The sequence below is a fragment of the Bombina bombina genome, chromosome 11, assembly GCF_027579735.1.
Source record: "Bombina bombina isolate aBomBom1 chromosome 11, aBomBom1.pri, whole genome shotgun sequence".
Taxonomy (NCBI): Eukaryota; Metazoa; Chordata; class Amphibia; order Anura; family Bombinatoridae; genus Bombina; species Bombina bombina.
The window spans coordinates 37270641-37287583 of NC_069509.1; the positions used below are offsets into that span (position 1 = coordinate 37270641).

General features: G+C 38.0%; 1 protein-coding gene across 3 annotated transcripts in view; it reads left to right on the top strand.

Annotated features, from left to right (window-relative positions):
- LOC128641997 (sulfotransferase 1B1) overlaps nucleotides 1-2399 on the top strand; it is a 29863-nt gene extending 27464 nt beyond the window's left edge. For all 3 annotated transcript variants that reach the window (XM_053694629.1, XM_053694632.1, XM_053694631.1), the window contains one exon: nucleotides 1585-2399. In XM_053694629.1, the coding sequence (XP_053550604.1) occupies nucleotides 1585-1697 (113 nt within the window). In that variant the 3' untranslated portion in view covers nucleotides 1698-2399. The remainder of the gene's footprint in view (nucleotides 1-1584) is intronic.
- Nucleotides 2400-16943: the final 14544 nt, after the last annotated feature.

Below are 16943 nucleotides of genomic sequence, written 5' to 3' on the forward strand. Positions count from 1 at the left end.
TGTTTTCACTAGAGAATACACAGATATGTGAGCTTTAGTGCATCACTTGTGCAGAATAACATAGGGGCTGGTGAGTGTTTTCACTAGAGAATACACAGATATGTGAGCTTTAATGCATCGCTTGTGCAGAATAACATAGGGGCTGGTGAGTGTTTTCACTAGAGAATACACAGATATGTGAGCTTTAGTGCATCCCTTGTGCAGAATAATACAGGGGCTGGTGAGTGTTTTCACTAGAGAATACACAGATATGTGAGCTTTAGTGCATCGCTTGTGCAGAATAACATAGGGCTGGTGAGTGTTTTCACCAGAGAATACACAGATATGTGAGCTTTAGTGCATCGCTTGTGCAGAAGAACATAGGCTGGTGAGTGTTTTCACTAGAGAATACAGAGATATGTGAGCTTTAGTGCATCGCTTGTGCAGAAGAACATAGGGGCTGGTGAGTGTTTTCACTAGAGAATACACAGATATGTGAGCTTTAGTGCATCGCTTGTGCAGAATAACATAGGGGCTGGTGAGTGTTTTCACTAGAGAATACACAGATATGTGAGCTTTAGTGCATCGCGTGTGCAGAAGAACATAGGGGCTGGTGAGTGTTTTCACTAGAGAATACACAGATATGTGAGCTTTAGTGCATCGCGTGTGCAGAATAACATAGGGGCTGGTGAGTGTTTTCACTAGAGAATACACAGATATGTGAGCTTTAGTGCATCGCGTGTGCAGAATAACATAGGGGCTGGTGTTTTCACTAGAGAATACACAGATATGTGAGGTTTAGTGCATCGCTTGTGCAGAATAACATAGGGGCTGGTGAGTGTTTTCACTAGAGAATACACAGATATGTGAGCTTTAGTGCATCGCTTGTGTAGAAGAACATAGGGCTGGTGAGTGTTTTCACTAGAGAATACACAGATATGTGAGCTTTAGTGCATCGCTTGTGCAGAATAACAGGGGCTGGTGAGTGTTTTCACTAGAGAATACACAGATATGTGAGCTTTAGTGCATCGCTTGTGCAGAATAACATAGGGCTGGTGAGTGTTTTCACTAGAGAATACACAGATATGTGAGCTTTAGTGCATCGCTTGTGCAGAATAACATAGGGGCTGGTGAGTGTTTTCACTAGAGAATACACAGATATGTGAGCTTTAGTGCATCGCTTGTGCAGAATAACAGGGGCTGGTGAGTGTTTTCACTAGAGAATACACAGATATGTGAGCTTTAGTGCATCGCTTGTGCAGAATAACATAGGGGCTGGTGAGTGTTTTCACTAGATAATACAGAGATATGTGAGCTTTTAATGCATCGCTTGTGTAGAAGAACATAGGGGTTGGTGTTTTCACTAGAGAATACACAGATATGTGAGCTTTAGTGCATCGCTTGTGCAGAATAACATAGGGGCTGGTGAGTGTTTTCACTAGAGAATACACAGATATGTGAGCTTTAGTGCATCGCTTGTGCAGAATAATACAGGGTCTGGTGAAGCTGGAAGTTTTTTAGGTAATTTTTCGGTCTGGGTTCTGCTGACACTAATTCACATATGTGTTCTGTTCCTTGTTCACACTGGATCTCTTCTTCCTACAGGAATTAGTGGCGACTGGAAAAACCACTTCACTGAGTCACAAAGCAAAAAGTTTGATGAATATTATCAGAGGGAAGTAGCTGGCAGCGATTTATCCTTCAGCTTTGGAGACTGAGGCAGCCTAAGGCAATGAAAAACAAGAGGAAATGCACCTGATAGGTTTAATGTTTAGCAGCAGTGATTTAATACTACAACTACTACAAACTGCCATAATCATTAAAAGACTTAGTGACAAGTATTGCACAAAAAAGTGCTCGATGGACATTTCGTATGCACAACATCTTTTATTACATGATTCCTAAAAAACGTTTGGGCTGTTTAACTACTGCACATGTACACTAAGAAGCAAGCGAATGTTCACCTCTTGGTTACTGCAGAATATACAATGGGAAAAAAAACAGGAGATGGGAAGAGATAAATAGAGATTCTCAGCAGCTAATCAAGTGACTAATCTGCAAGGAGTATTTGTTTTGATTATGTATTATAAACGTCACAGTTAAATATCTCAAAGTGAGCTAATATTTTTCCTAAACGTGTACAGTATACTTTATAGATTTTGGCAAGAATTATATAACAGTTTTATAGTAACAAGTTTATATAAAAAAATGAAATTATTCAGCAGCTCAGCTGTAATGTTTAGTCTTTGAATTAATAAAAATTAGCAAATGATATTGATCTGTATTTGCAGTAGTCTGGAACACAGCAAGCAGCAGTGTCATGTTACATGTATGTGCGTATAATATATGTCAATAAACTGTGTGTGGAAGTCAAATTACATACACTACCGACACACATTACATTAAACTGTTTAAAGGGACAGTCTACACCAGAATGTTTATTGTTTAAAAAGATAGATAATCCCTTTATTACCCATTCCCCAGTTTTGCATAACCAGCACTATTATATTAATATACTTTTTACCTCTGTGATTGCCTTGTATCTAAGCTTCTGCAGACTGCCTCCTTATCTCAGATCTGTTGACAGACTTGCATTTCAGGCAATTAGTGCTGACTCTTAGATAACTTCACGTGCATGAGCACAATGTTATTTATATGAAACAGATGAACTAACGCCCTCTAGCTGTGACAAACTGTCAAATGCATTCAGATGAGAGGCGGCCTTCAAGGGCTTAGAAATTAGCTTATGAGCCTACCTAGGTTTTGTTTTCAACTAAGAATACCAGGAGAACAAACCAAAATTGATGATACAAGTAAATAGGGCATGTAATTTTAAACAACTTTCCTATCTAAATCATGAAAGTTTAATTTTTAGCTAGACTGTCTCTTTAAGTTCAAAATCAAACTTTTAAAAGCATTGGAATTCTAAAATTAAACTCTCCCATCCCATAGAAACTAAACAATATAATAATACAATAGAGTGCTTGATTTGCAGGTCAAATTTATTTTCATGCTTTTTAACATTTGATTGAACTTATATATTTTTTTATCTAACTCTGATTAGACACTTCATTTCTGGTTGACACATAATGATTCAGCAGTTATTTTTTTACTGAACTTACCAGTGCAAGATAACATATCTATTAGACTTTTAAGCCAGCCAAACGCAGAACAAAGGTTTTGTATGCGGATTCTGCAAACAAGTTACTGAATTAGATTCAGGTGAACTTGCACAAAAGCAAAATCAATCATATATAGATCTATAAAATGTAAACTATTTTACACTCACCTGCTTCTCAAATTTATTAGGATATCCCAGATGTGTAGTGGCTTAAGGGGACAGTAAACACCTGAATTTTTGTTGTTTAAAAAGATAGCTAATCCCTTTATTACCCATTCCCCAGTTTTGCATAACCAACACAGTTATATAAATACACTTTTTACCCCTGTGATTACCTTGTATCTAAGCCTCTGCAAACTGCCCCCTTATTTCAGTTCTTTTGACAGACTTGAATTTTAGCCAATCAGTGCTTACTCCTAGGAAACTTCACGTGCATGAGCTCAATGGTATCTATATTACACACATAAACTAATGCCCTCTAGTGGTGAAAAACTGTCAAAATGCATTCACATAAGAGCCAGCCTTCAAGGTCTAAGAAATTAGCATATGAGCCTACCTAGGTTTAGCTTTCAAATAAGAATAACAAGAGAACAAAGCAAAATTGGTGATAAAAGTAAATTTGAAAGTTGTTTAAAATGACATACCCTATCTGAATCATGAAAGTTTATTTTGGACTTGACTGTCTCTTTAATAAAACTTGGCTCTAGAAGCCCTAACAGAACTAAATGAGGCTGGTGGTTGCTTTCAGGTGACCGCTGCTGCTGTGACAATTACATGACAGCCATAGGGCCATGAAGTCACTTATCTGAACCCCATTTTATAAATATTGACTCTTATCATGTATTGCTCTGGTCGGTGATGATAAGAACCAGAATCACTTACTTAAAAGGGGTTGATTGTCTCATATTCCTCTATGTGCCTCTAGGGACTATAACTGATTCCTATTTCTATGGGAAACTCTCTCTCTTTCAATAGTGGGTTAACTTGTTATATTTCAGTGCTTATACATAGGTCTTCTTTTAGAGCAAAGAACACCATAAGTCACCTTATATAGAGGTGGTTGTCATTTCTATAGCACTTATCTGCAACCTAGAGGGGTATGTCACTTAATTTGAAAGATGGGAGTTGTCATATCAGGGGTATATTGTGTGTGTGTAGTATATGCTGTATTTGGGGAACACATGTTCCTTTGGCATTCACCTGCTAATGATAGGGAAATAAGGTCTCATGTGATCAATGGGGGAGGGACTTATATAAAAGAACTCTAGTGTTGGCAATCCCCATTAGTCTTATGACCAGGGGCATAATAGTACAGCATGGGATTAATGGGACCGTTATCCTAAGGGACAAGGGATAGTTCATTTGAATGAGGGGCATTTTATCAAACAATGGAGAACTTAAGTAAGGAGCAACTTGCTGGTGGCTGGAGCTGTGGGTGTGCTCTGCTGTTATGGTGATTATCTGCATCACAGAGGTATATGCAACCACCACTCATTGAAAAGAGGAGACTCCCCTCTTTCATGAATCCTTTTAAGGATCCCAGTTTATTAAAGGGACACGAAACCCAAACATTTTCTTTCATGATTCAGATAGAGAATAGAATTTTTAAAAAGTTTCCAATTTACTTCTATAATCAAATGTATTTAATTCTTATGTTATTCTTTGTTGAAGAGATACCTAGGTAGGTAGCATACACATGCCTGAAGCACTACATGACAGGAAATAGTGCTGCCATCTAGTACTCCTGCTAATGTATAACATTGTAGCAAAACTGCTGCTATATAGCACTGCAGACACGTGCACACTCATGAGCTTACATTTCCGCTTTTCAAATAAGGATAACAAGAAAACAAAGAAAATATGATAATAGAAGTAAATTAGAAAGTTGTTTAAAATGTTATGTTCTATCTAAATCCTGAAAAAAAACATTTGGGTTTTATGTCCCTTTAAGCTATCAAGCGTCTGGGTTTCATGTTGCATTAAAGTACACAGACAAATCATAGATAAATAAATAATGAGACGATCTTCCCTGTAGAAAACATCGTCCTATTCTGCAAGTGTGATTCACGAGCGATTGTTTTACAGCACAGACGGCATTAGTTGTAAAGTAGTAACTATTGTAATTGTACCATACCCCCCAACTGTCCCGGTTTTATGGGTCTGTCCCCCTGTCCCGGGTTGCCCCATGCATTAAAAACATTTTTTACATTCTATTGGGCCCATACTCAGAAGCAGCTGGCTTTGCTCTCACAGGGTTAGATACCTGTTAGACTCCCTGTGGAATAGGAATGGTGTGTGGGTTAAGCAGGAGTAAGGAGGCTGTATACACTCTGACTACGGGTAATGGTGACCTCTCTAACCTCTAACCCAGTGATTTTTAACCTTTTTTTTGCCGTGGCACACTTTTTTACATTAAAAAATCCTGTGGCACACCACCATCCCAAAATTTTAAAAAAATCACACATTGTAGCCTAATACAGCATATATATATACACATACACACAAACACACACATATATATATATACACATACACACAAACACACACATATATATATATATACACATACACACAAACACACACATACTGTATGTATTGTGCTTTTATGCCATGCCTCCTACAAACTACCCCTGCACTGGGAGTAAAAAACAAGCAAAGTTTAAAAAATGTCACACTGTTGTCAGTCTGCCGCGGCACACCTGAGGATCTCTCACGGCACACTAGTTGAAAAACACTGCTCTAACCTACCTCTGGTAGTGATGATGTCACTATATTGCCGCTTTAAAAGGGGACACATATGAAAAATACATATGTCAGGGTTCTTATAACAGAACATTATTCAAAGCATTTCTTTACACAGCCCTGACATATGAATTTTTCATATGTGTCCCTTTTTAAAGCGGCAATATGGTCAGTCTATGTCTAACCCCTGGTGATAATAATACTAGCATGCCTAGTCCCTCTTTTGAATTTTGAAATGTTGGGAGGTCTGCCATAAACTGAAGTAGGTTTTTAATTGTGTAAAGCAAACACTTGTGAGCAAAGCCAGAAAAACCAGAACAAAGGGAATATATGACCTAATGTTTTCAGATAATTAAGCCCAGAGTACAATTGTCTGTCTCAGCTGTTTAACAATACCTTAAAGGGACACAGTCAGAATTAAACCTTCATGGTACAAATGCAATTTTAAGGGATTTTTAAAATGTACTTATTTTATTAAATTTACTTTGTTCTTTTGCTATGCATTATTGAAAACCATACCTAAGTAGGCTCAGGAGCAGCCTTGGTGATTGGTGGCTAGACATATGCCTCTTGTTACTGGCTCACAAGATAAAGTGTTCAGATAGTTCCTAGTAGTGCATTGCTGCTCTGGACATAACTTGTACTATGTATTTAATCTGTTTCCAGTGGTCAGACACAGTTACATACAAGCGTTAGTGTAATAATAACCTACTCTAACATATTATAGCGTTTGTTTTTTTTGCAGTCTTATGTCCCTTTAAGGACAAACAATGTAGTTTAATGCACAATAATCAAAAGTACCACACATGGAAAAACCTGAGATGTCCACAGAAACAATATTATTTCCACTAAGCAAAATGTTATCAACTAACTGTGTTTGGAAATCTTAATAAAAAAAATAAATAAATAATGTAATATGCCTCATATCTGATGGTTTGTGTCGTCCGTGGTTCATTTTTATCATGCAACTGCCAGAGATAGATAGATTATATATTGTGCTGAAATAAAGAGACACTTGCACATTGTCTATTGGTTTCAGCAAGACTGCAGGGGGCGCTTGGTTCCATTACAGCCTAGGGGTGACCAGTAGTGTACGGTCTCTCCTGCACTGAACGGACAATATACCTCTGAAATAAGGGTCTGGCATGTGGCATTTGAGAAATATAACCGCTAAGTATATTCATAACATAGGAAGGACACACAGTACTAAAAAACTGAAATTCTTTAAAGGCATTGCAGGAAATATTTAGTTTGATGTCCCTTTTAAGGTACATTAAAGCACATGGAACAATTGCTTTATTTGAATTAAAAAAAAAAGACTTTAGATATAGATTATCCTTTAAGACAGTGGTTTCCTAACAAGACACACTTAAAGGGACACTGAAACCAATTTTTTTCTTTCGTGATTCAGATAGAGCATGTAATTTTAAGCAACTTTCTAATTTACTCCTATTATCAAATTTTCTTCGTTTTCTTGCTTTCTTTATTTGAAAAAGAAGGCATCTAAGCTATTTTTTGGTTTAGAACCATGGACAGCACTTGTTTATTGGTGGGTGAATTTATCCACCAATCTGAAAGAGCAACCCAGGTTGTTCACCAAAAATGGGCCAGCATCTAAACTTACAATCTTGCATTTCAAATCATTGCAGGAATGTAGGTAAAGATGGGTAAGTACCAGACTGTCTCATTATGGTGACTCACAGTATATGTGCGTATGCCTCTGAAAAACAGTAATAACTTTTGCTAGAAGCACATCGCAAAAATTCTTCTGTTTAAAATTAAAATCTACTTTTCAATGTTGACCTTTCCATTCCCTTTAAATAGTAGCAAAAGGGGCCAAAGGGACAGTCTACCATAGAATTGTTATTGTTTATAAAGATAGATAATCCCTTTATTACTCATTCCCCAGTTTTGCATAGCCAACACTGTTATATTAATATACTTTTTACCTTTGTGATTACCTTGTATCTAAGCCTCTGCAGACTGCCCCCTGATCACATGGCTGTGACTGTTTATTATCTATTGTCTTGCATTAAGTATTGTCTTGTGCTAGATCTTAAATAACTTGTTATCTATATGACCCACATGAACTTATCAGTCTCTTGTGAAAAGAAATTTAAAATACATTTGATAAGAGGCAGCCCTCGAGGGTTTAGGAATTAGCATATGAGCCTACCTAAGTTTTTTTTAAAAATAAGAATACCAAGAGAACAAAGCAAATTTGATGATAAAAGTACATGGGGGGCGTGTCCGGGCAGCGGCAGTGAGCGGTTGCAATTCGGAAATCAGCCGATGCAAGGGAGAGAATCCGCAGATTATCTGCCACCTGATACTCCATCCTCGGCAGACTTTGATAAGCCCTGATAACAGAGGGCAAGCTAAGTCGGGAGATATATTTTTTATTAAAGCAGCATTAGTGGTTTTGGACTGGACTGTAGACATCGGAGGCGGCGGCCTACTTGTCTACCTCCCCCCCGGTAGTCCGGGGTAAAGCAGTATTTATTGTATTACTGCAACGCTTAAGTATTTCATCCGATTATGGAGGAGAACCTCCTTTTACAGGTGCAGATCTTGTTTGCTAACTTTGACCGTCAGATCAGCCTTAGATTTGATCGGCTCATGGAAGTCATCTGCATCCTTATTAGTTGATTTTAGCCCTTTGGATTGATAACTGGCCTATACCTCCCTACTTTAAATTCACCATGAGATTTAACTCACTAAACTTGCTAGGTTTTTTGTTTTTACTTTATAGATTCCTTCAGTAATTCCACGGTACTGTCTGCGGCCGAGATAGTACAGGTGGTATATAACCTGTCATGAACTCACTGGCAATACATGGAGGCCCTAATACTATGGGTGGTGCTGCCATGAATTAAGCCCCTTAATTTACTTGGATGCATGCGGAACAGAGGTATTCTGGTGGGACTCATGCTCTTGGACCCCCTGGGGTGGCTTCCCTCCTCTACTCTGGAACTCATCTAATTTAGTATAGGTTTTTCTACAAAAAGAGACTCAACTTGGCTTCACACTGGCATGTATTTGAGTATTAGTTTTGTGTTAAATGATATTCCCTTGCCTCTCCTAAACATTAGAAGTTGTAACCGGCATTAGTCTCATATTGTGTTCCTTCACCTGAAGCAGCATGTAGTGTAAAGAGGCTAGATTACCACGACAGACCACCTCTGAGATTTTAAGATGACTGGGGGGTATAAATACAGTGCTCAGAACTTGTGATGTTTGACCTTAAAATATACCATAAGGGCCTAGGGGCCATAGTTTTATCATGTGGGCTACACACACACATGTTACTGAAACAATATAATCCCTAGAAAATTGTTAATGTACGATAGTTGCAGGTTCTCAGAGTAACTATTTGTCCATGGAGGCTATTACTTGTGTTGAGAGAGGTAGCTCTTTTATCTTTCTTTTGTTCCTATCTAAGTAGGTATTAGTAACTTACTTAATTTTTGCGCAATTTGAGACTTCACACAGGCCTATAGTAACCTAAAGGGTATATTGAGAGACTTAATTTGATACCCTCTTACTGTAGTCCTTACCATATATTCCTTTAATGGGGTATGTGTTTTTTTTGAGGGCTATTTCATATAGTATTTGAAGTTAAACGATGTGGACTCACAAGGACCTACATTTTCGTGTTCAAAATCCTTCTACGAAAACTAGGTCTCAGAATTCACAGTTATTAAATTATTTTGGTTTTGTCCAAGCTAACATGTTTACACATAAAATGAGGTACCTCACATGTGCATATTCTCACGATGAGGATCTATTGTTGTTCAAGGTTTCTAAGACATGCCTATGTATTAGATGTATGAGTCTGGCTGTATGTCTACAGGCATGTTACCATGATTATTATCTGATTTACCTGAATAAAAATTATTTAAAAAAAAAAAAAAAAGTACATTGGAAAGTTGATTAAAATTACAAGTCCTATCTGAATAATGAAAGTTTAATTTTGACTAGACTGTCCCTTTAAAGATTTTTATTTCAGCAAAACAGAAAAAGAGCAACATCGCCACCTGCTGGACAACAATACTAATTTGCAAATACAAACAACATAAAATCTATTATTTTGAATGTCAGATAATCAGTTATAGGTTAGAACTTTTTTTTTCATGTGTGAAAATATTTCTAAGTATTTAGTACAATTTCCAACTAATAAAAACAAGTTTTAGCAAGTAAAATACGTTTTTATTTGCATCGCGTTAACAAATTATTTAACACTGGATAATGCAGAGCGTTTTTAGCCATTTTTTTTTTAAACATATTTTTATTGTGATACCTTGCTTTTACATACAGTTTACATTTTTAGAAAAGCACATTGGTTGTACATGTCAGAACTTAACAATAGGACTGTGTATATCATATACGGCTTGTAAGTCCTACTTCAGAGAGTCCGGGTATCAATTATATTTCTCTTAAAGGGACACTGAACCCAATTTTTTTATTTTGTGATTTAGATAGAGCATGAAATTTTAAGCAACTTTCTAATTTACTCCTATTATCAGATTTTCTTCATTCTCTTGGTATCTTTATTTGAAAAGCAAGAATGTAATTTAGATGCCGGCCCATTTTGGGGGAACAACCTGGGTTGTTCTTGCTGATTGGTGGATAAACGCACCCACCAATAAACAAGTGCTGTCCAGTGTTCTGAACTAATAATTGTCTAGCTCCTTAGCTTAGATGCCTTCTTTTTCAAAGAAAGATAGCAAGAGAATGAAGAAAAATTGATAATAGGAGTACATTAGAAAGTTGCTTAAAATTGCATGCTCTATCTGAATCATGAAAAAATATTTTTTTGGGTTCAGTGTCCCTTTAAGTATCGGATTTATTAAGGTAGAGTTCATTGATTCAACCCTCTGGTGGTCTCCTTTAATGTTTAGGAAGTTGTCTTGGTATTGTAATGACTTAATTAGTAGTCCTTTTCTATTAAGTGACATTAAAGGTTATCTCTGTATAGTGAAGTAACAAGGTATTATTTACACATTTCCCATTTTTCAAATAAGGTAGAATAAATCAACAAAATAAAATAACCTAACATTAACAAGATGTAATGATTTATCTTAGAAGATTTAACGGTACACATTTCGGGCAGAGATTCTGACAACATTACAAACTCTCCTTAAAGGGACACTGTACCCGAAATTTTTCTTTTGTGATTCAGATAGAGCATGAATTTTTAAGCAGCTTTCTAATTTACTCCTATTTTCAAATTTTCTTTATTCTCTTGGTATGTTTATTTGAAATGCAAGAATCTAAGTTTAGATGCCGGCCCATTTTGGTGAAAACGACCCCCAACACTCACCATAATCAAACATGCACTCACACGCCAAGTGTTCTGTGAACAAACAGACTCGCTAGGAGCCATAACAACTAGAACAAATAACTTTATTAAAAAATAGGAACCCTATATACTCTCACTACCTACTATAACCCAGAAACAAATCATATCCCCCCCTCAGAAACACAGATTATATTTTGAATGCACAACTTAGAGGGGAATGGCAGTTATGGAACTAAACACCTAGGTATTGCCCCCCTCCCTTCCCAAACATTACAGGGAGTGCAGAATTATTAGGCAAGTTGTATTTTTGAGGATTAATTTTATTATTGAACAACAACCATGTTCTCAATGAACCCAAAAAACTCATTAATATCAAAGCTGAATAGTTTTGGAAGTAGTTTTTAGTTTGTTTTTAGTTATAGCTATTTTAGGGGGATATCTGTGTGTGCAGGTGACTATTACTGTGCATAATTATTAGGCAACTTAACAAAAAACAAATATATACCCATTTCAATTATTTATTTTTACCAGTGAAACCAATATAACATCTCAACATTCACAAATATACATTTCTGACATTCAAAAACAAAACAAAAACAAATCAGTGACCAATATAGCCACCTTTCTTTGCAAGGACACTCAAAAGCCTGCCATCCATGGATTCTGTCATTGTTTTGATCTGTTCACCATCAACATTGCGTGCAGCAGCAACCACAGCCTTCCAGACACTGTTCAGAGAGGTGTACTGTTTTCCCTCCTTGTAAATCTCACATTTGATGATGGACCACAGGTTCTTAATGGGGTTCAGATCAGGTGAACAAGGAGGCCATGTCATTAGATTTTCTTCTTTTATACCCTTTCTTGCCAGCCACGCTGTGGAGTACTTGGACGCGTGTGATGGAGCATTGTCCTGCATGAAAATCATGTTTTTCTTGAAGGATGCAGACTTCTTCCTGTACCACTGCTTGAAGAAGGTGTCTTCCAGAAACTGGCAGTAGGACTGGGAGTTGAGCTTGACTCCATCCTCAACCCGAAAAGGCCCCACAAGCTCATCTTTGATGATACCAGCCCAAACCAGTACTCCACCTCCACCTTGCTGGCGTCTGAGTCGGACTGGAGCTCTCTGCCCTTTACCAATCCAGCCACGGGCCCATCCATCTGGCCCATCAAGACTCACTCTCATTTCATCAGTCCATAAAACCTTAGAAAAATCAGTCTTGAGAAATTTCTTGGCCCAGTCTTGACATTTCAGCTTGTGTGTCTTGTTCAGTGGTGGTCGTCTTTCAGCCTTTCTTACCTTGGCCATGTCTCTGAGTATTGCACACCTTGTGCTTTTGGGCACTCCAGTGATGTTGCAGCTCTCAAATATGGCCAAACTGGTGGCAAGTGGCATCTTGGCAGCTGCACACTTGACTTTTCTCAGTTCATGGGCAGTTATTTTGCGCCTTGGTTTTTCCACACGCTTCTTGCGACCCTGTTGACTATTTTGAATGAAACGCTTGATTGTTCGATGATCACGCTTCAGAAGCTTTGCAATTTTAAGAGTGCTGCATCCCTCTGCAAGATATCTCACTATTTTTGACTTTTCTGAGCCTGTCAAGTCCTTCTTTTGACCCATTTTGCCAAAGGAAAGGAAGTTGCCTAATAATTATGCACACCTGATATAGAGTGTTGATGTCATTAGACCACACCCCTTCTCATTACAGAGATGCACATAACTTAATATGCTTAATTGGTAGTAGGCTTTCGAGCCTATACAGCTTGGACTAAGACAACATGCATAAAGAGGATGATGTGGTCAAAATACTCATTTGCCTAATAATTCTGCACTCCCTGTAAAGGGAGAGAAAAGATGGGAAGGGAGGGGGGGGATACCTAGGTGTTTAGTTCCATAACTGCCATTCCCCTCTAAGTTGTGCATTCAAAATATAGTCTGTGTTTCTGAGGGGGGATATGATTTGTTTCTGGCTTATAGTAGGTAGTGAGAGTATATAGGGTTCCTATTTTTTAATAAAGTTATTTGTTCTAGTTCCTATGGCTCCTAGCGAGTCTGTTTGTTCACAGAACACTTGGCGTGTGAGTGCATGTTTGATCATGGTGAGTGTTGGGGGTCGTTTTTCTAACCAATTACATAGTATGAGTTTTCTTGTCATCAGGATAGCTTTTGCTATCAGTCTCTTATGGGTATTAGTTGTGGGTTTGATGTCTATGAATATTACTTCCTCTAAGGAAAGTGCTATCTGAATTTTGCATATAGTGCTGAGCCAGTGGGAGATTATATGCCAGACTTTCTGCAGAAGTAGGCATTTACATATCATATGTGTAAGGTCAGGTGTTGGGTGTTGACATATTTTACAATTTTGAGGTTCGTTGGATCCCCATTTCTGATAGTCTTTGGGAGTGATGTATTCATTGTGTATGAGTTTCATATGTGATTCCCTTATATCCATTGAGAGGGTAACTTTCCTGACAGTCTTGATACTCTTGATCATTTGGGAATCTATGATAGTTGATTCTAGTCTATTCGACCACTCTGTTGCCAATTGTGTTACAATTGTGGTGCCCTGAGTTTCTTGAAGAAGCTTATAGATAGGTGTTATAGATCTGACGCCCTGTTTGGCCCAGTTAACTATCCTATCTACTTTTGTAGAGTGTGGTCCTATTGCTTGAGAGTCAATTAATTCTCGTATGTAATGTTTGACTTGTAGGGTATGTCATATATGTGTGCTAGTTCTGCGAATGGTAGTATTGCAGTATTGTCTTGTGTTAGTAGGTGATGAATTTGTTTGATTCCTTTTTCCTCTCATATTTTGAAGGGTTTAGTTGTAAGTCCTGGCATAAAATTTGGGTTGCCCCTAAGCGCTAGGTATTTAGACTTGAGATTGATAGATGTTTACATAATTTCTGCCATGTCCTGATCGGACCTGTGAATGGGGGAAGTCCTTGCATTTTTGGGTCTACCTTGTTTGTTGGTAAGTGTGGAAGGAGGACTAGTGACCAGGGTTTGATAATCTCTCTTTCTAGTTCTAGTTCCGTGAATGTGTCTGTTTCTAGCCACCAATCTATCACATATTTAGATTGTGCCGTCCAGTTGTAGTATTGGAGGTTAGGGAGGCCCAAGCCCCCGTTTAAGGGGGAAACAGTTCATTTTTTAAGTCCTATTCTATGTTTCTTCCCTTTCCATACGAAGTTAGTAATGGAGGAATTTAGTGTCTGAAAATCCAATTTTGTCAGTGGCTCTGGTATCATTTGGAACAAATAGAGCAGTTTGTGGAATATTATCATTTTGATAAGATTTACTCTGGCTAATAAAGCTAGAGGTAGGGGATTCCAGGTATTAAGTAGAGACTTGATTTCTGATATTAGTGGTTTGTAATTTAAGTTGTACCAATAGTCTATGTTGTTTGATAATTTAATTCCCAAATATGTAAAGTTTGTGGTTATTTGTTTAAAATCAAAGTTTCCAATTTTTTCATTACATTGTGGGGTAAGCCAGAGGAGTTATGATTTGGTTTTGTTTATTTGGTAGCCTGAAACATTTTCAAATTGCTCTATAATTGTCATCATTTTGGGGGTGTTAGTGTGAGGATTACTGATGTATAATATCAAGTTGTACGCGAAAAGCGAGAGGTGTAATTCTGATTTTCCTATTTGTAATCTGGTGACCCGGTTTCTAATCTGAATGGCCAATGGTTCAATTGTGAGGTCAAATAATAGGGGGGATAGTGGTCATCCCTGTCTGGTACCTTGTTTAAGTAAGAAGGAAGGGGTTGTGTTTCCGTTTATGAGTATTGATGCAGTGGGGTTTGTGTAAATGGCCTTTATGGCAGTTGTGAACTGGTCCCTAAATCTGTATTTCTCTAGAACCGTGAATAAGTGGTCCCATAGGACCTTATCAAAAGCTTTTTCTGTGTCGAGCATTAGTAGGCAGGTTTCCGGCAGGTCTCCCAGATTGCCTTCTTTTTCATTTTTCTATAGTCAGATATAGTCAGTTTGCGCATGTTACATACCGACGACCCGTGTTTCACAAAGCCTGTTTGATCAGGATGGATTAAGGTTGGTAATATTGGGGCAAGCCTATTTGCTAGGAGTTTAGTGAATATCTTGTAATCGGTGTTGAGCAGTGAGATGGGTCTGTATGAGCTGGGGAGTAGCGGGTCTTTACCCGGTTTTGGAACTTTGGTTATGGTGGCTTCTGCAAATCTATTAGAAAGTCGAGTGTCTCCCTGCATGATATGATTGAATAAGTTTACTAGTGTGTCACCGATTTCTACCTGTAGTATTTTGAATAGTTCTCCTGGCATACCATCAGGGCCCTGTTTTTTTCAGTTGGAATGCTTTTGATAGTGTTAAGGACTTCTGTTAAGGTTATGGGTGCGTTTAGGGTGTTTATCTGCTCTTCTGTCATACGGGGCATGTATGTCTTTTTCACTCGTTATTGTCTTATCCCTGTCTCTAACCGCCAAAATTGAGGTCTGTTTGCGTGAGAGTTTTGTGATGTTTGCCAGATATTTACCTGTACGATTTCCAAACCTATAGAATTTGGTTTGGAAGCGTGAGAGGGAGTATATTGCTTTTTGATTAAGAAAGGCGTCTGTTAATTTTAAGTTCTTTATATTTGAGTCTATTAGAGTTAGTCGAGCATCGTAAATATTTGTTGTATGCATTTTTTACTTGTTTTAAAAGCAAGTCCTCCTTAAATTTGGCATTTTTGTTAATCCCAGCAGTGCAAGAAGTGATCACTCCCCTAAGTACCACTTTGGCCGTTTCCCCCCAAAAAAGTGGGTTATTATTATGTTGGGCATTGACAGTTTGAGAAGTTTGCCAATGTTGTGTTAGATATCTGTGGAGGTTAATGCCTTTATATAGATAGTTAGGGAATCTCCATCTCACAGTGGAAGAGATGTGGTTGGATGTTGAAATTCTGAGTGATATGGGAGCATGGTCTGAGAGGGTAACGGGGTGTATTTTAGTGTCTCTAATTCTAGCACTTAATTTAGCCGAGACTAAGAACATATCTATCCGTGAGAGAGTATCTTTGGATGCAGAGAGGCAGGTGTAGTATTTAGTGTCTGGGTTCCTTTCCCTCCAAATGTATTTAAGGTGAAGTGTATTGGAAAATTTGCCCAGAAGTTTTGTGACTTTTTTATGGTATTGAGGTCTTGGGGTTAGTCTTGTGTTAGATTGTTGATTTCTAAACCTGTCTCTTGGTACTTTTGGGACTATATTTAGGTCTCCCCCCAGAATTATAGTGTCTACTTTTGTATCTAGTTGTCATTGTACGTGATACCAGAATTCCGTCTTACTATCGTTGGGGCTGTATACTCCTACCATCACCAATGGGAGGTTTTTAACTGTTAAATGGGCAATTATAAAACGTCCCTCCGGGTCACTTTCTAATTTAGTTATTGTGTAATTTAAATTTTTGCAAATTAGTATGACTACCCCTCGTGCTCTGCGTGTTTCATATGTAGTGTAAAGTACCTCCGCCACCCACATCTGTTTTAAGTTTTGGTGTTCTGGCGTGTTTAAGTGTGTTTCCTCTAGTATCACTATGTCAGCTCTTTGTGATTTCAGGTAGTTTAGAATGGCTTTTCTCTTTATTGGGGAGGTGATACCTCCCACATTCCATGCCATCACCTTAAGTGTGGGCTCTGTCATGGGATAGGATAGGGTGGTGTGTGTATGGAAATGTGGGTGTCACAATGTATGTCATACGTTGTGGTGAAACTCACATCTTGAGGGAAATGCATTACTATCTGGGGATTCTCAGTTAGTAGACGTTGTGCTGGGGCGCTC